Source organism: Oryctolagus cuniculus, chromosome 3, assembly GCF_964237555.1.
Source record: "Oryctolagus cuniculus chromosome 3, mOryCun1.1, whole genome shotgun sequence".
Lineage (NCBI taxonomy): Eukaryota > Metazoa > Chordata > Mammalia > Lagomorpha > Leporidae > Oryctolagus > Oryctolagus cuniculus.
In genome coordinates, this window is record NC_091434.1 from 48409406 (window position 1) to 48430379 (window position 20974).

General features: G+C 43.1%; 1 protein-coding gene across 1 annotated transcript; it reads left to right on the forward strand.

The window, feature by feature from the left end:
- The first annotated feature begins 7366 nt into the window (after positions 1 to 7366).
- Positions 7367 to 20560, forward strand: CAVIN2 (caveolae associated protein 2). Its single transcript, XM_002712352.5, has 2 exons — positions 7367 to 8390; positions 18200 to 20560. Exons 1-2 carry the CDS (start codon positions 7908 to 7910, stop codon positions 18989 to 18991), a joined length of 1275 nt encoding a protein of 424 aa, XP_002712398.1. The 5' UTR covers positions 7367 to 7907; the 3' UTR covers positions 18992 to 20560.
- The last annotated feature ends 414 nt before the right edge of the window (positions 20561 to 20974 follow it).

The following is a 20974-nucleotide window of genomic DNA, read 5'->3' on the forward strand; positions in this document are numbered from 1 at the left end:
ATCCAGGCCCCTCTGACCTCCCTTGTTTCTCCCCGACCTGCACAGGGAGAGGCTGTCTGCAGCTCCCTTATCTACCTGGACAGATCTACCAAAAGAGGCACCCAGCCGCCCTTGGTATTCTCCTGAATGTTTCGTTAGCAACAGACAGTGAAGCTCAGATGGCAGGCAGAGACCGAAATCTGGCAACTCACCTGGACACACTTTGTCGTACACCGTTGTCCTTTATTTTGGTTGCATAGAGAATTATTTGTAATCCACTGTTGACTCTATGGACTCAATGGACTTTGCCCTAGGCTGTTTTATGATTCCCATGCCCATTAAGCTCCCCTACAAACCATTTAATATTCCCCTGCAAAGTGTCTACATTCCCCATTCTTTGCATGCTCTATAGAGAAGGGAGTATGGAGGGAGTGAGCAATCGTATTCCTGTGAATATTTCCCCCCATGCTGTGATTTTCCCCCTTTTTCACATCAATTCATCTACATACCTTTTCTCCTATTTCACCTGCCGACTGTCAGTTGAGTCCAGCAAACCTCAAGAGGGTGGGAAGGAAATTTTTTCTTTGCCTCTACACTAACTACTCTGCAAAACTGTGGTGAAGAATTCATTAAATTATCAAATGCTATCTCTGGAAAGGGCCTTAGAAATCCAGTAGACCAGTTTTACATGTGGGGAAAGACCTAAAAGCATGAAGTTCCTTTTATATTACAACAGAGTTCATCATGTTGACATCCATCAGGCCCGCTATGACCATGTCTCTGCAATAACCCAAAAACGTTTTAGAAAGAGACCCCCCCAAACAAGTTTTAATAAAGCAGTCATGCCCGTGAGGACACAGCCTGACCCTCACTCCCTCTGCTCTTATCACCTGTGCTTATTACCTGGATCTCTGGCTCCCTCAATATTTATTTTTTTTTTCAATTGGAATAAAGCCATAGCTGCCAGTAACACAGCAGTTTTTGGAAGCCAACAAATGTGAGCCCAGAGGGAGAAGAATTTGCAATCACATTTTTCACATTCAGAGATAATTTAAGAGAGTTCAAGTACTTTCTAAGTGTCAACCACCAGGCAAATGTTTCTGGCTACCACCATTACTTACCTACAAAAATATTTTATGGCTGAGACACGTTGCATTGCCAAAATATTTTTGATAAAATGCATTTATAACAGTGAGTTCTGTACAAATATAGCCTTGATTTAATCCAGGATCCTAAATTTTAACATGAATATGTAGAAATTACAGACAGATGATTAACAGGTAATTTATAGAAATACATTATGTGGGTGTTCATTAACTCAAAAAACAGCAGAATGAGAGGAAATGGTTTTATATTGCTATTATAAGGATTTAAATTATCTACGAAGAAGAACTTCCTGACAAATAACAGACTTGGTTACCAAAATGGTTTTGGAATTTCCTTCTCTAAAGCTTTCAAATTGATATAACTTCCTTTTAAGACAGTGTAAGAAGATTTTGTTGTTTGTTTTTGTTTTTGTTTTTTTAGAAATAGGGGACAAAATTATATGACTTCTTGATGTCCATTCATCATAGTACTTCAAGGAGCCAAATCTCAAAATAGACCTCAAAAGTAATCATTTAGAAAAAAGGCTTGTTAAAGAAAATAAGTCACCAAGGGAGTCTCTAGACTCTCTTTCATAGAAGAGATTTAAAATTCAAAAAACGGGCTAGCTGTAGTGTAGTAGATAAAGCTGCTGCCTGCAGTGCCGGCATCCCATATGGGCATGGGTTCGAGTCTCAGCTGCTCCACTTCTAATCCAGCTCTCTGCTATGGCCTGGGAAAACAGTAGAAGGTGGCCCAGGTGGCCCACGTCCTTGGGCCTCTGCACCCATGTGGGAGACAAAGAAGAAGCTCCTGGCTCTTGGCTTCAGATCAGCCCAGTTCCGGCCATTGCAGCCATTTTGGGAGTGAGCCAGCAGGTGGAAGACCTCTCTCTCTCTCTCTCTCTCTGCCTCTGCCTCTCTGTAATTCTGCCTTTCAAACAAATAAATAAATCTTTAAAAATAATTCAATAAACAGCAGCAGGATGTCATGGAAGAAGTAAAAAAAAAAAATAGAAAAGAGTTGGAAAAGGGCTATCTCGTTCAGGAAAAAAGAGCATCCATATTAATCTGCCCATCTCCCAGTTCTGGGAGAAACCTAGACTTCCCCAAACATCAGTTTGGTCCTGAAAAAAAAAAAAGTGTAAACCCACCCACTTCCTTCTGATATTGTTTTTCAAGGTCTTACAATATCTTGAGACACCATACATGAAAAGTACTTCATTCTAAGAAAAGCATTATTCCTGAATTATTCTCTAAATTTAAGGCTCTTTGCCTTAGTTCCTGTTTGTTTTAGAGCTCTTCATTGAGAAAAGCAAAAGCTAAGGGTTATTGTGATAATAAGGGGTTTCCTGAAGCTGAAAAAGACAACTTCAACACTTCATTAGGTGTTGCCTTGTATTGTCTTCTAATTGCTTCTTGTACGTAAATCTTGCTTTTCCCAAAAGACCTAAACTTCTCTAGGACAAAGACCTTGATTTAAATTTCTTTCATGCTGTCTAAGGGTCTGAGTCTGTGCTGAGCCCATAGCTACTCAAATCAGTTGATAAATTGACCTGCAAGTAAGGTTGAGGCAACCCTGTACGTTTCCCCACGGTATGCCACATGGCACTCCATGAATGAACAAGGTAGAAAGGGAAAGCAGAAGGGGTACTGGCTTACAATGTGGCACGTACAATCAAGAGATCAGCATATTTTTAGATGAAATCACATCATCAGGACTAAGAGGTTGAACCAGACAGATATTTAACTAATAAGGTTTTTTCTGTATTTAACACGTATGCTACTTCCCAGGCTCCAGACACCAGTCCAAGTACATTTTACCAAATTAACTCATTTAATCTTCATAACAATTCATGACAATAAGGATACAACTTACTATTATCCTCATTTTATAATAAGAACCTGGGGCCTATAAACGAAAAGCAATGTGTCCAAGATTGTGCAGTGTGCTGGGGTTTGAACCTGGGAAGTCTGGTTTGAAAGTTCATGCTATCAAATATGAGGGTATTCCAAAAAGCCCATGGGGAAATTAAATTTTAAAAAAGCTTATTTTGGTGCAAAAGTATTGAAATCTATGCCTATAAGGGATCTTCCACAAGCTCATTAAAAATGTGTTATTATGAAAAAGCTTTATTTCACACTCACGACATGGATGGGTTATAGGAAGACTTGGTTGGAAAATATTATCATCTTATAATAAGGTGCTTTTCATCAGTAATATTTCTAATGAAGAGAACACAAGTCTCCATTGCCTCAGCAAAGGTTGAGGAAAAGCCTCCAGGCTTACTGCAGGCTGCACTCTCCCTTTCTGTCTATGGTCACTGCAAAACTCAGTGTGGAGTTCATGCAGGTGGAGCCAGAGGACCCTTCGACTCCCACGTTCCTTGCTGCCAATTCATTTTATCCTGGAGTATGATTTATCCAGCCAGCTTTACTTCTAAGCTCAGAGTTCCTTTTTTCTTAAGGTCCATTATTTTGTTGCATAATGTGACCTCTGGAGGTAAGTTTAGAGAGCAGTAATATGGACATGAAGTATTTTGTTTTGTTTTGTTCATTTTTTGTTTAATTTTATATACAGAGAACCAACTCTATGTTAAGTACAGATTTCAACAGTTTGCACCTACACACACACACACATGCAACATATAGAGTACAGTTTGAGAACAAGTTTAGAAGTTAATTCTCATAGTACAACTCATTAAGGACGGAAGGTCCTACATGGGGAGTAAGTGCACAGTGACTCCTGTTGATGACATGAAGTATTAAACAGAGTTCTGGGAACAAACCTAGGCTGTTGACAGTAATTTTGAAGGAACTGTATTTTAATCACAAGCTACTTGTTCCTAGGTATCTATCATTGCATCAAAAACTACCCCAAACTTAGTGACATGCGACACAAGGCTGCATCATGACGTTACTTTTCTTTTGGTAATGTGATTAATATACTCATACAATCCTAGAACTGACTCCGGCTAAGAAGTAACCGGTTCTTTGAAAGGCTTTCCAACTCCAAGCTGGAACCCACAGGAAGGCTTATGGAATAGCCAGCTTAGCCTTCTTTGTTCTTTGAACCACTGAAGAGGGATTTCCTTTCTTCTTTTTTCCATTCTTTTCTAAAGCTAAGACGAAGTGTGCCAGGATTACTGCATGGAGCCTACAAAGAAAAAGCCAACTAAGATGGAAATTGGTCTAAGATTTATGCTAAAGGGTTAGCCAAGACTTCAAGTTTATTAATGGCTTGGAATGTGAAGCCACATGGAGCTTCAGAACAATGCCTTAGCTGGTGGCAAAGTAGACCTTTTCCTGGAGTGACCTCTGTGTCCCCTGAGGTAGCAACAGGCAGCTGGTGGCCAGTCTGAAGGATTGAGGGTCCTACTCACTCCCTGTCAGGACTAAACCCCTGATGATGCTGGGCCCCAGCAGCAACACTTAGTCTCTCTCAGCGCCCCGCCCTGTACCTACACCTGGGACTTGTCCACCTGCCTGATTCTCCCACTGGAGTGAGAGCTTTGAAAGACAGCAAGCATGTGCTGTCACCATTGTATCCCCAGGGCCTGGCACTTTCTTCTCATTCGGCAAATGTTACCAAGCAAATGACCCCTTCCTGCATGTTGTTGCTGCGCTTATCAGTTTTCAATATGTCACTTTCACATGTTCAAACCCCTCCAAGAGCTTCTTATCCGCCACTGTACCATCGAAACTCAAGGATCTTCATGGTATTTAAGAGCTAAACTTAATTTTTTAAAAAGTTTAAGAAACGATTGCTGAATTTCACTGACTTCTCTCAGATAGCAATAGGGCTTACTTTAGAGTAACTAAACACTGACTTCGATTGCTCAAGTTATCTCAAATTTTCACTTACCAATAGTGAGCTGTTTTTAATGTCTTTAATGCATTCCCTTTATAAACTCCTGCTGCCCTTAGAGTATGTCAGTCTATTACTCAGTTACCTTCTATCTTGTACAGGACAGGATGGTCCTCATAGTTTCCAACAAAGGAAATTGTACCATAACATTTAAAAAAAATTCACAAATTTATCACTCATAAATGTAACCATCAAAGAATACTCCAAGTTTGCAAAAATGGTCACCTCTGACAAGAGGGCAAAGAAAGAGCCTTCACCTTTACCTGTGATAGTCTTGAAAGAAAAACATATCCATGTTATGGCAGATGGTTCCAAAGATGGCTACGATGACCACCCCCATGTGCTCAATGCTTTGTCATGAGATGTTGCTGCTCCTCCCATAAAGAGGTGGGGTCTGTTTCCCATGCCCATGAATCTGAGCTTGGCCTGGGACCTGCCTGGAGCACAGAAGGGGGAGAAGTGACAAGAGGAGAGTCCCAGAGCCTAGGCTTAAGTGATAATGCAGCTTTTGTTTCTATGCCGTTGGAACCATGAGGCACCATGCAAAGACACTTGGTATCCCTATTAGAGAGATCAGGCAGAGAGTCATCCAGTGTTGTAGCTTTCCCAGCTAATGACCCAGACATATGAAGGAGGCAATCTTGGAGACTTTATCCCAAACCACACCAGTGTGTGTGCCCAGCAGGGATGACTCACCCAACTGAGCCCTGCCCAGCCAACCACAGAATCATGAGTCAACAAGATAAATGATTGTTACTTTAAGCAACTGAATTTCAGGCTGACTTGTTACACAGAAATATATAACTGTTGTATTGTGCTAATAAAAATTAATTTTAATAATAAACAAGTCCACATGTAAATCTTCCTTCTTGTTTAACAAGGAGCCTCTCTACTCTCCCACCTCACACCCCATCACTTTAGTGTCTCTACTCATCCAGTTGATTGTAAATATCCAACAATGCAATGCTAAATCAGTGCAAATCAATGCAAAACCAGGGCCCAGTGAATATAATGTGAAATCGCAAATCTTGCAAAATGTGCAGGAAATCACGAAGCTGATGAAGGTAATGTTAGAGAAGCCCTTCAGTCGCAGGCAACTCCTTTGACAAATTAGAATCTGCAGCTGGAATAGTTAACATTTGAGGAAGAAACCATCCACATGGATGACGGCATAAGAAGTACTTCAAAAGGGAATGATTTGAATGTTAAAATTTAAGAGAGGCTCTTGGAAAATTGATGAAACCCTCAAATATTTCTGCCATAATGACACTTTTTGTCATTTGCCCACAGAAGTCAAATGTAAAAGAATATTATATCATGATACCATATAATTTTGTTAGAAAATTATGTTTCCCAAAATCAACACCTGATGCATCCTTTGTTCTAATATTTAACACATTGTTGACCATCTGAACATTGTTGATTATGCCAATGAATTTTAATAATTCTCATTTTACTTCTTTTTGCTTCCTCCTTTTGAAAGGATTCAGTTGAAGTAGGTTTGGCGGGCACTAATTATGTGAGAGAATTGGGGGCCTCTATAAATATCTTTCACTCATTGCTAACTAGCAGGTGTACTCCTTGAGGGTAGGGTCTTGGATTAAGCTTTGCTGGAATCCTTATGATTCAATCAACATGACAACCAAAGGCCTGCTGATTGACCGGCTGATACTGAGGAAGGCCACCATCCCATTGTCAGTCCCTGACCCAACGTGAGCTGGCGTTTGCTCTTCTCAGAACTGTTCATAGAAGTCCTATGACAAACCTCTTCCTGAAAGCTCTTTCAAAGGCTGGATACATTTAAAACCAAGTCAAGCATGTAAAGTCGTTTTAGGAAATAAGCTCCCAGTCCCAGGGGCTCAGCTGAGGAAGGCCAGGTTGGAGAACAGGTGTGCCACATCACTGAGCAGGAATGTGGAAATGTCAAACGTTAGAACCGCTTCAGAAACAACAACTCAGCTGCCCGAGTCACCCTTCTGGGCACGTGGCGATCAATGCTGGGCAGAGATGAGCATCTGGGAAAATGTCTCAGTACACATTTAAAATTAGCTAAAACAAACCTGCATAGTAGGTTTTTAAAGAGATCACACTTTTTCATCTTTCCTCTTTCAATCTCACTTATCAGAGAGAGAGAGAGAGAGAGAGAGAGAGAGAGAAAAGCCCTCTAGATATTTTTTTAAGTCAATGTCAAAAACTTTCCCTCTATTACACGGTAAGAATGTGCAGTAGCAGCAACCATCCCAAAGCTCAATCTCTTATTTTGTTTGTCCAAATGAGAGAGTAATAAGAATTGGGCTGTTTTCCTTGTTACTCTCCGGGTTGCTTCCATTCCTCTGCAAATGAGAAAGGAACAGTACACACTTGGCTGCCAGTACCCTTTAGACCCCACCCCTCCCGTTAGGACTCCCGGTGTTCTGCAAGGCATCAGTCGGTTCTAGGGCAAATGCAAACAACACTTTCCCTTACAATAGCTTGTATCCAGGAAAAAAAACAGGCACTCTGTTTCGTCTGTAGCATAGCAGCCAGAGAAAAAGTTTACGGGCTTCAGCCAATTGGAAGCCATGGAGCTGGTCCAAGTTAGCATGTTTTTCTCTGCCTCTAGATGAAGTCATGATTGAAATATGGTATTGAACTTATTTTAAAAAGGGAAGGGGCATAGGAAAGAGATAGCTAAATCCGCAGCCCTGTGTGAAGGAAGAGAAGGCAGCGAGGAAGTGTGTGCGTGCTTCTGAACCCTGAGTGGCTCTCGGCTCCTGTAACCTTCGCCTCCCACTGGGTGGAGTAGGGCTTTTAAGAGCAGCTGGAATGCAATTCCCCTGATCAGCTTAGCCAGTTGTTGCCTGTCTGAACCTCTGCCAGCCCTGGAGAGCTGTGCTTTGAGCTCAAATCAGAGGGCCTCCTTCTGCACCCTCACTGCCGCCCGTGTCGCCTGAGCAAGAAGCCCCCAGCGGGAAAGCAAGTTACCCTCCTGCCTAGCCATGGGAGAGGACGCAGCACAAGCCGAAAAGTCCCAGCACCCGGGTTCTGACATGCGACAGGAGAAGCCAGCAAGCCCCAGCCCCATGCCCTCCTCCACGCCGAGCCCCAGCCTGAATTTAGGGAGTACAGAAGAAGCCATCCGTGACAACTCGCAGGTGAACGCGGTCACGGTGCTCACGCTCCTGGACAAGCTGGTGAACATGCTGGACACCGTGCAAGACAACCAGCACAAGATGGAGCAGCGGCAGATCAGCCTGGAGGACTCGGTGAAGGGCATCCAGAACGACCTGACTAAGCTCTCCAAGTACCAGGCCTCCACCAGCAACACAGTAAGCAAGCTGCTGGAGAAGTCCCGCAAGGTCAGCGCCCACACGCGCGCCGTCAAGGAGCGCATGGACCGGCAGTGCGCGCAGGTGAAGCGCCTGGAGAACAACCACGCCCAGCTCCTGCGGCGCAACCACTTCAAAGTGCTCATCTTCCAGGTCAGTGTCGCCTGCGCCTCCTCACACGCGGGCCGGGCCTCCCAAACAGTCAGGAGCTCCGGGCTCCCGGCTCCCACAATCCTTTCTGCATCTGTCCTGCCTGTCGGGGATCACACACGCCAGACATTGTCACTTGTCTCCCTGCAAGAGGCGAATGTGAAATCTGCCCATGGGAGTGGGAATTTCCCAGGTTACCGTCGTCTAAGTCCAAAGCAGGTGCCAGCAGAGGTCGTTTGTCAGTGAGCACCTGGATGCACACAAATAGAGTGGGAAGATGTGCAGGTGCACGCACCCACCCTAGTCAAATACATTTGTCCCTTTGCGTTAGGAACTTGGAGCTCTCAGCTGCAGCTGTTAGCTGGACGGGGCAAATTAATTCAGTGGCTGTGTATTAACTCTTTGTGGGAATGAGGTAATCATGTGAGATTTTTTTTTTTAACCAACACTTCAAACTCATAATGGTTCAAACTAGCCCTATCAATGCTTTAAAGACTAACCAAATAGAAGATTGATTTCATTAAGGATGAACTAGTTTTGTTCTTTTACTTTGTTGTTGTTGTTGTTGTTTTGAGAAAGCAATCTTGCTCTTTTCTAGCAAATGGTACACTAAAAACACAGAGCATACCTCTTTAAAAACATCAGCTATGCCCGCAATGCTCAGAGAGACCACAAGTATAAGGGAAAATAAAAGGAGTGTTATCGGTTGTCATCACAAAGGCTATTCTTGAATGTTTTCTCCTTCAACTGGTTGCCTTAGAATAAAAAGATCACTTAATGTTTTTAATGCATCAATGATGCAATTAATGTAGCAAGAGGCTATTTGGGGACAGGGAGATTGTGTGGGACTGTGATCCCGCCAAGTGGCGGGCATTTGTGAATCCAAGGGGAGCCCTTCCTAGTGCTGGAAGCCCTTCCGCCCAGTGGAACCCAGCCAGCACAGAGCCCAGGAAGTGATGGCCTTCCCCGCCCCAGGGCTGTCTCCTTGTGACCATGTGAATAGGACAGGGTTTCAAAGCCATGGAGGAGAGAGGCTATAACCAACAGTTTGATTGTGCAAGGCACACAGGGAGAGCCTTCATCCCCCAAGAGAGATTTAGAAATCGGGACTGAAGCCGAAGGAGCCTTCTTTTTCTAAATGCGTCTGCTCTGCCAAGTTAAAACCTAAGCCTTCCTACCCACTCCGTAAAAGGGAAGACTCATCTCCACGCTTTTTTGTCCTCATCAAATTGCACATGAGTGTTGTAAAGGTTTACGCAGCTGATGTCCTCGTGTACCTTGCGGGCTTTTGCAGCTGGCAAACTTCTCAGCTTTTCATGCAAATGCAACAGCTTTTCATGCACCAGATGAATCAAAAAGAGATACAGTAACCAGGCCTTTCTTAAGCCATATGACATCCTTCCTTTATTAGCTGAAAAGATATTAGAAATCTCAGCTCTCCAGGCATTTCTAAATTAAATAAAGATCTCCAAACAAAAGCAAACATACACAGACCTGTTTAAGTCTGAAACACCAAAGGAAATTTCCCTCCTCCCAGGATGAATCACGGAGATTATCTCTCATCTCATCCCTCAGTTAAGGAAGGGGAAAGAAATAAAACATCTAGTAAAGGGAAATCACAATTTGTCAAGGTTGTTTTTTGTTTTGTTTGCCATGGATGTTCTGCAGATGTTGGGGGAGGAAGAGGGGAGATATATGACTAGAAATTGAAAAGAATTGTAAATCTGACATTTTAAAAAACAACTGTTGGGGAACTTAAAGGCACGTACTGCTGCTGAGGGCCTGACATGGTCTTCTGTTTGTCACATTGAACTGACAGGTGTGAAATTGCAGCCAGAACGGTAGGAATTCTCCATATAGTGAGTGAACACTGAATCGAGGGTGATCAAAAACAAAGTGGAAGCTAAAAGAATCCAAAGAAGTGGATGCAGACTCCTTAGCAAGCAGCCCACAAGGATACTTTTTAAGGAGCATTTTAAGAGGCAGGAACTAAGAGTAAGGAACTGGACCTTTCTTAAGCCAGATAAGATCCTTTATCAGCCTGCAAGATATTAGAAATCTCAGCTCTCAAGGCACTGCTAGATGACTATTTAAAAAAATAATGCAAGTGCAGCCCTCAGTGGAAATGTTGCTCTTAAAGTGAGAGCTTCAGTGGGGTAACAGTTATGACAATGGGTAGGGCAATAATTTGTATTCGAGAGTAACCCCATATAGTCATTGAGAAAATAAGTTTGGAGTCATACACATACACTGTCCAAATCTCAGTTGGTAATCATCATCTACCACCTGTGTGATCTTGGACACATTTTGTAGCCACTCCAAGTCTGTTTCCTCACTTAATAAACCCTGAATACACTTGCAAACATCTTTCTCTGCACTTACTGCCAATTTGTAGATGAGGATGTTGAGAGTACAAGATGCTTGTGTATTCCCTGAAGTTTAGTAAGCAAGTGGTGAAGCTGGGGTTCAAACTCATGCCTAGTGGTTTTAAAGCACGTGCTCTTCAACTGGGTGAGAAATAAAGGAAATCACTTACTTACAATGGTTAGGGGAGACTAGCATGATATAATTGTTCGATGAATACACTTGTCAGATCTGATATTCATTTGCTCATGAAGAGACTTCACTTTCGCTTCTTTAGAAATAGGACTCTGGGGTCCAGCGTTGTCATGCACAGGGTTAACCTGCAGCCTATAATGGTGGCATCCCATATGGGTGCCAGTTCAAGTCCTGGCTGTTCCACTTCCGACCCAGCTGTCTGCTAATGCACCACTTGCATTCCAACTCCCTGCTAAGTAGCAACAGCCCAAGTCCTCAGGCCCCTGCACCCATGAGAGACCCAGATAGAGTTCCTGGCTCCTGGCTTCAACCTGGCCCAGCCCCGACCATTGTGGCCTTTCAGGAAGTGAACCAGCAAATGAAAGAGATAGATAGATAGATAGATAGATAGATAGATAGATAGATGATAGACTATTTCTCTCCCCCTCTTTGTAACTCTGCCTTTCAAATAAACAAATAAATAAACCTTTAAAAAAAGAAACAAATATAGCTCTTCAATAAAAACTGGCCACACCCTACCTTGAATGCCAAAACAGCTATACTTGGGCTTTTTGAGTTAGGACTTATTAAAACACACATACAGCAGACTATATATTATATGACTAACACCACATTGAAATCAGTGTTATGTCATAACTCCAGAAAACAAAGCAATGTGCCCAAAAGATCAGCTCCACATAGAACCTTCCAGTAGCAGCATGATCTGCACAGTGTATAGGACGTAACTATTTCCTAGACACAAAGAACATGGAGGGCAGAAAAGACAAAGAATTCCTGTCCCTGTAATGTTGAAAAGTGTAAGCGTGTAGCTGTGTTGTATTCTCCAAATTCTACAGATGTGCTTTTGCTGCTTGGTGGATTGGCTTCCTGGAGACATACTCATTTCCATGTTTTAATTCAAACTTTGTCCTTAATTTGTCCAATCTAAAACATGTCATCTGTGTATTTGAATCTGTGCTGAACTTTCCAACACTGTTGTAGCTATTAAGCACCTAATTCCATGGCAATGACTTCAAATTGTAATCTTAGTATCAAAAACTGAAAAAACATTCATCTCCCTATGGCCAATAAACTGCATTTTAAAATCTTAGCTAAATTTAGCAGTTTTTCTTGCTAAAATTTTTGGTTAACCGCTTATGCTCAGTGTTTGAACCCCCAAATACTGTGACATGACCCAGCATAGATGGAAGAAGACACATTGGCATTTGTGACCAAAAGGCAAATTCGAAGGAACGACTAAGATGAACAGTTTGCCTGTACTCACGGCTCTCTTTTACTAAAAATAGAGTCTGTACAAAAAGTCAGTGATTATACAGTTAAGAGCAAATTTCCTTTGTTGATTGAAGAGACCACAGTCCCAGAGGTAACTGGCTCTGAGGCCTGGTGCTCACTTACTGCCCCTTAAGTTTCTAGTAATGATTATTTGAAAAAGCAGTTTGGGAATGATTTCAAATCCAGGGCACAAAATGAGAGTACTCATGGACAGCTTACACTTTCCTCCACATAAAATTGTGAAACTGGGTGAAAAAAGAAGAAAGGTTAGATATTTCCTGGAGAATTGAGCCTATAAATGTGTTCAATATATGCATCATTTAGATTCCTTCAATGAGATCAGAATTTCAGAAGAGTGCTAAAAGTGTAACAGCTTCAGACTATTTTAAAATTGATTTTTTAAGACTGTATTTTGTCCAATGCAACTGCTCTGAAAATGGGTAAATTAGTACAGTCTTGAAGGCGTGGGGATCCAGATAATCAAGGACTTCTTTACTGGGCAACTCACCATGTTTCTATCATATTGATTAACGGTTCCGATATTGGTCTTGGTATCTCACTTACTCACTGCCCTTTCGGTTTATGAGACGAACAAATTACTAGTTCTTATTATTATTTACATTTACTGAATGTCAGCACTGCCCCAGCACTATAAGTGAATATCTGATTATTATCACTATTTCTTCCAAAAAGTCATGACATTCTTTCAAATATTAAAAAAAAGTCTAGACTCTGTCAGATGTAGCCCTTCCAAGTAAATGCCGCCCCTTGTATTGTTTCTCAATTTTGTCTGTTTGAATTGAATGAATGAAAATGTTCTCTTAGGCAATTCAGGTCCTATTAAGTTGCCCTTTTGTTGTTGCTGTTTTCGTTTGAGAAGAGAGAAGAAAGCCCACCTGCTGGTTTACTTCTGAAATGCCCACAATGGCTGGAAATGGGCCAGGGTAGAGGCCAGGAACACAACCCAGGTCTCCCATGTGGATGTCAGGGACCTGCCCACTTGGACCATCACTACTGCATCCCAGGCTCCACATTGGCAGGAAGCTAGAGTCACTAGCAGGAGCTGAGAATCGAACCCAGGCACTCTGATGTCAGATGTAGGCAGCTGACTTGTGGGGCCAAACCTCTCCCAGAGAGCATATAGCTTTGATTCTTGCATTACAAAAGACACATCTGGCCTGGTACACTATGAACTAGCTTTTGACATTTGGAAATTCTTTTTCCTGAGGTTAAGCTTAATATCATGCATATCAAATATTTTAGATCTGGAAAGCAAATTAATAATGATTTAGTTTAATTTCATTTTGTAGCAAAGAAATAGAGGCCCTGAGAAACAAAGTGACTAGGAAAATTTGATTTTATTAATAAAAGAAATTATAGAATTAAATTGTGAAACGAGTTAAACAAACACTATTGTCCATGATGGTAAAGTTCAAGTTTACTAGGTTTCCTACATCAGTTTTTAAATAATTCAGTGGGGTTTTTTGGCTTTGTTTTGTGTTGTGTTTTTTGTGTGTAACAAAGCACACCTAACCAGTGTGATCTTTAAAAAGAATTGAACCCTTGATAACACTGAAAAATAATGAAACTTTTAAATCCTGCAGAATGTGAAAGACTGCTCAGGGATTATAACTGATGCATTTTATTCTTATGACTAGCTGATTCCACCGACAGCTGCCTTAGGGATGCAGTTCTAATCAATGGCTTTATCCACTCGGCAATCTTTGCCTCAGAAACACGAACTGGAGAAAGCCATCAGTGTGTCAAAGGGGCCTATAAATCAGAATGTCGGGTGGGCATAGCTCCATTTTAATAACTAATACTTAGAGATTATTGGATGAAACATTGCACAGACACAAAGTTATGGTCTTTATAGCCCTCCAGGATGCCACCACCTCCCTATGGGAATGTGACATCCTTTGTTATTTTCTCCTAACAATAGGAATGATAAATTAGTGACAGGAAAGCAAACTGCTAGCTTCTCTCTCTTTATTCAGGCTTTTAAATGACGTGGATTTCCTTTCTAAGGCTCGTCATGGGGTCCTCTTTTCTTTTAAAAGGTGCAGAGCTATATGTGCACAGAAAAGACCTGCTTCCCTGAGAGGAGCGGCCCACACCTTGGCAGGTTTCTCCCTGTTGGTATTTGCGTGCACGACTGGGACTGTTCGTGCTCAAGAATCAATACATGGCATCCAAGCCAAAGTGCAAGCGTAGATGCTACTTCTCCAGAGCTCTTTCCATTCCTGTTCCCTTTTATGTGACAAGCATGCGTGCGTGTGGTATGCTGTTTAATTCTTCCCTCCCTTGAAAGACTCCTGAGGGTCCTTGTGAAAGGTCAGGCCAAGAACACCTGCATCAGTGGCAGCCGAGGACCTTTTTGCAAACAAAGGGCAAATTAGCAGCTGCTCCTGGGAGCCTTGGCTGGTTAAAACTGCCCAGGGAAGCAGTGAAACCCACAAGAGATCCTTTGTGCCATTCCATGAAGCCACAAACCCTAAGTAGCCATTTGAGGATCCGGCAGAATTAAGCAGGGACACAGCTGAGGGTGTACACTTGCTCCTCCTCCTTGAAAGAGCCATCATTCTTGCAATTTGTAAGATGAAGCAGGTGGAAAATATTGCAGCAGGGAGCCGAAGGTGGCAGTGCCGCCTCACCTGTTGGTGCGAGAAACATCAAGTGTGTAACCTGATACGTGTGCGAGAGGGCTGAGCTCAAGGGGCACATGTTCAGGGGAGACGGGGTGCCTCTGGGAGGGAGCAGGTACAGAACATCCATTATCAGAAGTTTTCATGAAATTTCCACCCACCACAACAGAATAGGGATTTGTGCAGAGCATCAACATCTTTCTGCTTCTAAACCACCATGATGGAAGAGGCAGACTTATATGTGCTGGGACATCCACCAATTCCTAGGTGAAAAGAGAAAGTTTGCCCTCAGAGTGGCCAAAAGAAGCCACAGAATAAACCCTGTCCAGTAGACAGAACATAAAATACTACTTGAGTCATTAAAGCGACAGCAGAAGCATAGCAGTTAGCCAAGAAGACATAGCTCACTTGTTTCCAGTTGCATAAAGACGCAGCCAGCTCATTCTGGATTATCTCTGTCCCCACTGGGTTTATTTTCATGGTTGGCATTAAAGAGCACTCATATAAATTTCCCTGGCATTTTACAAAAGAGTTCAATTGGGTTCCTCCCCTTCCCTGAACACTCCTCTCCCCAACACATGCAGCATGCGTCTACCACACATCATTTCTGAGTCACCTTATAATACACTTTCTGCTAAGCTGTCCTCAAAGGATACGTGATAAGAGAGACAAAAGAGGCTACTGATCAACAGTAACTATGCCTTTGTAATAAAAAAAAATGTATACTCAAGGGAAAATACCGCATTATTTAGTCCAATTCTTCTACAGGTAACCTGCCTGCCTTTTGTTGGGGTGGAAGAAAGGGAACTTACTACCTTTTAATTACCCTGAGAGACTAGACCATACAGGACACACCTTCTCCCAGATCACCAGGGCTGAATCTTACAACCTTCTGCCTGAATTTCTGCTTTCCTCACTGAGGATTTTAATAGCATTTCACAAAACCTTTGGTTTCTTCCTTTTCTGCTAGCTATTCCTGTCAAATCTTCCTGTCAAAGCCCCGAAGTAATTTTGCTTTGGACTAAGCCTTAGAGCCCTGTGGTTTCTGCAGGCTACCCCCTGGAGTGGTGCTCAACCCCCTGGGAATAAAGCCCGTCCTTAGAAAGGGAGACCACTGTCCGTAAGCCTCACCGTCTCCTGATTTCCCAGGGGCAGCAGCTGTCAGCAAACTTCCAGACAAAACTAAGTCTGTTCTCTTGTAGTCTTCAAATACGCCCAATGAAGGGACAGTCTCCACCCCAGCCACCTCCCAGAGCATCCATGAAATCTGCCTTACCTAGTATGCACCCATTTACCCAGGAGCTGCAGAGTGCTGCGAGCTGGGAGACAGCGGTATACGGAAGACAAAAATACCCACCCGCATGGGGAGTCCATTCCAGTGCCACAGAGGCAACTTCCGCCTGAAACACGGGAAAGCTGCTCTCTGCAAAATTCCTCATTATAAACAACTCGTGGCAGCCCTATATGCCTTTCAGTGCTGCACTTGGTCTTTCATACTGGGCGCCGGACACTTCCTATGACATTCAAAATGAAAAGATGTGCAGAGAGATTTGGAGACAGAATTGGCGCTATCTTCACTCCAGCAAGGATTGTATTTAGCCAGACGTTCTGCTTTTTTACCTCTACCAAAGATTTTATCCTTTATTTCTGACCAATTAATGGGAGATGGGTGAGGGGAGACACAGGGCTGTATCCTTTCAAAAAATACTATAATTGATGCCACTGAGTGGTTAGTGAAGAGAGGTATTTTTAAGCATTTCGTCTTTGTATCAAGAAGCTAAAAATTTGCAGTCACTCTTAAAGCAGGTTTTCTATCACAACCCAATTTTATTGACTTTTCAGTCGGTCAAAATTGTACAAACCAGAAGGGACGTTCTTACCATTAACGTAAACTTTGCATGAAGCTTAAAACCCAGACTTTTAAATGCCCTGAATCCAGTTAATTTTTAAGCTTACTGGGCAGCTCAAGATATAATCAGGTAAGATCAGGGCTGACTGTAGCAGGAGTGGTGGGGGTTTGGGGTGGGGGTGTGGATCTGGAGCCTTGGTCCCCTCTGGCATGCCGGCAGAACCCTGGTGGCCCCGGGTGTGCAGTTGGAAAGCTGCTAATCTAGGTCAAATCCTCTTGTTCATATTTGGAAGAAACTGAGACCCAAGGAGATTAAGTTATTTGCAGAAAGCGGCACAGCCATTTAGTAGCACAGTGGAGACTGCGACTCGGGCCTCCTGCTGTGCATTCAACAATACCAGGGTGCCTTCTTCAGCGAAAATGTGAAGGTGCCTTATTGACTGGCTCTCAATTTCCAATACTTAAGAAAAGCATCAAAATCAAATGGGTCCTTCTGCTGTGTGGCCCAAGTCTGTCTGGATTCAAATCTCCCCAGTGAGCCATATTATAGCACTATCCCCCCTTGCACAGTGGACACAGTGCTCGGGCTCTGCTCCCTGGGACAAGTGCAAGGGGCTGCCTCTGCCTGTGTGTCTACAACCTGGGGGTGAGGGTGGGAATGGGGGGCCTGATGTGCTGGGAAAAAGGTTGGGGAAGGTGAAGCAACTTCCTAAGACTCTCCTCGCTCTTGGCTAGAGGTGGGAACCACAATGTTTTGGCCCAAAGAGGCTCTGTCGAACAATAAAGACTTGATAAGCTACTCTAAAAATGACCTTACTATCTCCCTTCCCCTTATTAACTCCCAACTCCCACGAAGGATATCCTAAACCACAAGGCTTCCTGAGTGGGTCCCCAGGATGGCTCCCTTTGCTTCTCTTACTCTCAACTATCATCTGCAAAACCGGTGAACAGATTCTGACATCTGATCGGGGAGGCAACCTCATTAAGGCTATGCATGATGTCTACACTTGATTTTTTTCAGTCCCTTCCACACAGCCTCATTTTTCATCTTCCTGTGTGAGCTTCAGGCTCTTCTGCCATAGGATTTTGGCAGGAGCGGAGCCCTCTGACCTCAAAGGAGGGGAGGAGAGAGAGGACCTCTGGGTTCAGAGCACACTGACTTACTTTAGCTCCTTTATCTAGGCAGCTTCCTGATCTGAGTCACCGCCCACTTCCCCCTGCCTGCCACTGATAGAGCATTTGCCAGCTGCTCTCCTGATATTCCCAATAGGCAGCCCTTGGCCTTATCCAGCCCTAGGCGGATGACTTGACCAATTTAGAATTAACTCTTCCTTCCTCTTTGCGAACACCGAAGCCACACATGTTCGGTTTCTATCGCCTCCCTGTCCCCCGCAAAGCACAGACAACCAGAATTAACAGCCCTTTCAGGACTAGTGGTGAAATGCGTTACTAACATGAACCCTACCGCTGTTTGTCCATCCCTTCAGGAAGAAAATGAGATCCCCGCCAGTGTGTTTGTGAAAGAGCCCGTCGCCAGCACGGCGGAAGGCCAGGAGGAGCCTGCCGATGAAAACAAGTCCCTGGAGGAAACCTTGCACACGGTGGACCTCTCCTCCGAGGACGAATTGCCCCACGACCAGGAGGCCCTGGAAGACAGCGCCGACGAAAAGATGGAAGAAAGCAGGGCAGAGAAAATAAAAAGATCCAGCCTCAGGAAAGTAGACAGCCTCAAGAAAGCATTTTCTCGCCAGAACATCGAGAAAAAAATGAACAAGCTGGGGACAAAGATCGTGTCTGTGGAGAGGAGAGAGAAGATTAAGAAATCCCTCACCTCCAACCACCAGAAAACGTCCTCCGGGAAAAGCTCCCCCTTCAAGGTCTCGCCCCTGTCCTTCGGGCGAAAGAAAGTCCGAGAGGGAGAGAGCCCTGCGGAGAATGAGACCAAGTCGGAAGAGGCGCCCAGCGCCGATCAGACGGCCAACGACCACGAGGAGAGCTTCGCCGAGGCTCTCTCCGAGGCATCCCTCCCCAGCCCGCTGCTCGAAGGGGAGCACGCAGAAGGGGATGCGGAGAAGGCGGCCCTGGGAGGGAGCAATTCGGGGATGAACAGCAACGTCGACTTGACGATTCTGGAAGATGAAGAGGAGGAGTCCGTGGCCCTGGAACAGGCGCAGAAGGCGCACTACGAGGGTAGCTACATGCGAATCTCCGAGGACCCCGAGCGCTCAGAGCAGGAGCCCGTGCAGCCTGCTGTGCTGCAGGTGGACCAGACCGCCTGAAGGCCCAGCCCCTGGTGCCCAGCCCCGGCTCGTGGTCACGGGGGCGGCCAGAGCCTAGACCCACGCCCCTCCACACTTCCAGCGCAGCTCGCTCACCACCGTGTTACCCTGCAGGCGGCAGCTCACCACGAAGTAGCCACATGCACATCCCATGAAAACAGTCTGTCCCGGGCTCCCCTTCTCATCCGCTCGTAGGTTCTTCTTCTGTAGATTCTCTCCAAGATTCCTGGAAGCAGTGAAGCATTTGGAAAACACTGACCCCATTTGGCTTTGTCAGAAAAACGAGAGGCTAGTTAAGATAGCAGTCGTGCAGCGTGACTCATAGTTTGGTCACTCAATCAGCATGCTGAATAGTATACCAGTAATATTTTGAACGTCTACCGTGCTCTATGAATCCAGCTTTTATTCTTTAAGTGTGTGATATATGACATACATAAATATGTACACTAAAGGCATAACTGTATGGTTTAAGAAGAAAGCATGGTCGAAAGATAGATGAGAATGTTGAGTTGGTTATTCACTTAATAGCACCATTTCAGCTAAGGGTGTAAGGTTTGTAGGTAAAGTCAAGGCAGTTAGAGAATGAGCAATGGCAAATTGGGAAATAAGAGAAACAGGGAACACAGAATGCCAGGGAGAATGAAGACAAAGAAACAAGTTATTCCCTTAAAAGAATGCTAGTTTTACTGTTTCACTCCTTAAATAATAATATTAAAGATAGTTCATATGTCCTGGAATAGTATGTTATACCTTCACAATAACCTTTTTCTTATAATATTTTCAAATAAAATAACAAACATTTTACAGTGTTAAAGCTGATAAAAGACATTACACATATTTTTAAATAAAAGGTATTACAAATATTTTGTAAGTAAATTCAAAAGGATATCATCTCTTTAACACAAGAATGAATATAAATTTTCAAAAACTAATTCTTATGTGCTGCTTTTTTTAGGAAGTTGGATCACACTTTTCTTTAATGGAATGTTTTCCATATTGAAATAACAATAACCCCTTAAATCCCAAATGATGTGATGTAGGTTTTTAAGGTGTTAACATCTGTAAGTTTGGGAAGGGAAGGGAGGGATGCTATTTTTCTTTTTTGTACATAATGATAATTTCATTCCATGTCATATTTTATTTGTATATTCTTTTCACACAACACTAATATGTTTTTGAACTTCTTAAAGCATGCTAGTGTTTTACATATAAATGCACATTTATTCAGAGTAATTTTACTGCTGCCTAACATTGTACTAAAAAAGTCTATATTTTCAGTTGCAAAATGCTAATGTTTTACTAAATTTTAGTTTAAGGACAGTTGACCCAGGGATCCAGTTACCTACCATTAGTGTGTACAACAGTAAGTAATCTTACAAATGAAGGTAATCCTAGACAATATTAGCAAATTGTTTTTTCTTTAATAAAAGGGATAGGATTAACAAGTGTGTTAATGGCATAACTTATTTAGTCATGTCCTTATTCTTGCAATAATGTATCCCAAAATATTAGCTTGTTGCACTAACAATGGCTGTACTCAAGATTAAATAAATTAAAAAAACACAAAAATACATAATCTTGTCAGGTTTTTGGCAGAACAATTTTAGAACAAGCCAAACAAATTGATTTTTAAACTCTCCTCCAAATGTAGCAATAATGTTGATTGTCTCGGTCTTGATTTCCCCTATTAACTGTGTATTCTTCTTCTCCTGATCTCATTTAGAACTCCAAGTCTCATTCTTCAAGTTTAACTTTCTTGACATCACTTTGCCAGCTCTGGGGAGCATCTGAATTTGTTGTAGCAACTTGATGAATCTGATAGTTCCATCTGCATTTTTATTGCATTGTACCAGACCTGATGATACCTTAAAGGGTCCTGCGAATGGGAACACATCGAGCTGTACATTCAGTTTCTTCCTGCTCATAAGCCTTCATCTTCTGCAGCACCGTGAACTTGGTAGAAGACTTCATTTCAATCAGGCC

What these genes read in the sequence shown, in the direction of transcription:
- CAVIN2 (XM_002712352.5), top strand. Translation starts at nt 7,908, where the DNA reads ATGGGAGAGGACGCAGCACAAGCCGAAAAGTCCCAGCACCCGGGTTCT. An exon ending in TCAAAGTGCTCATCTTCCAG is followed by an intron (nt 8,391 to 18,199) that starts GTCAGTGTCGCC and finishes CCATCCCTTCAG; the next exon opens with GAAGAAAATGAGATCCCCGC.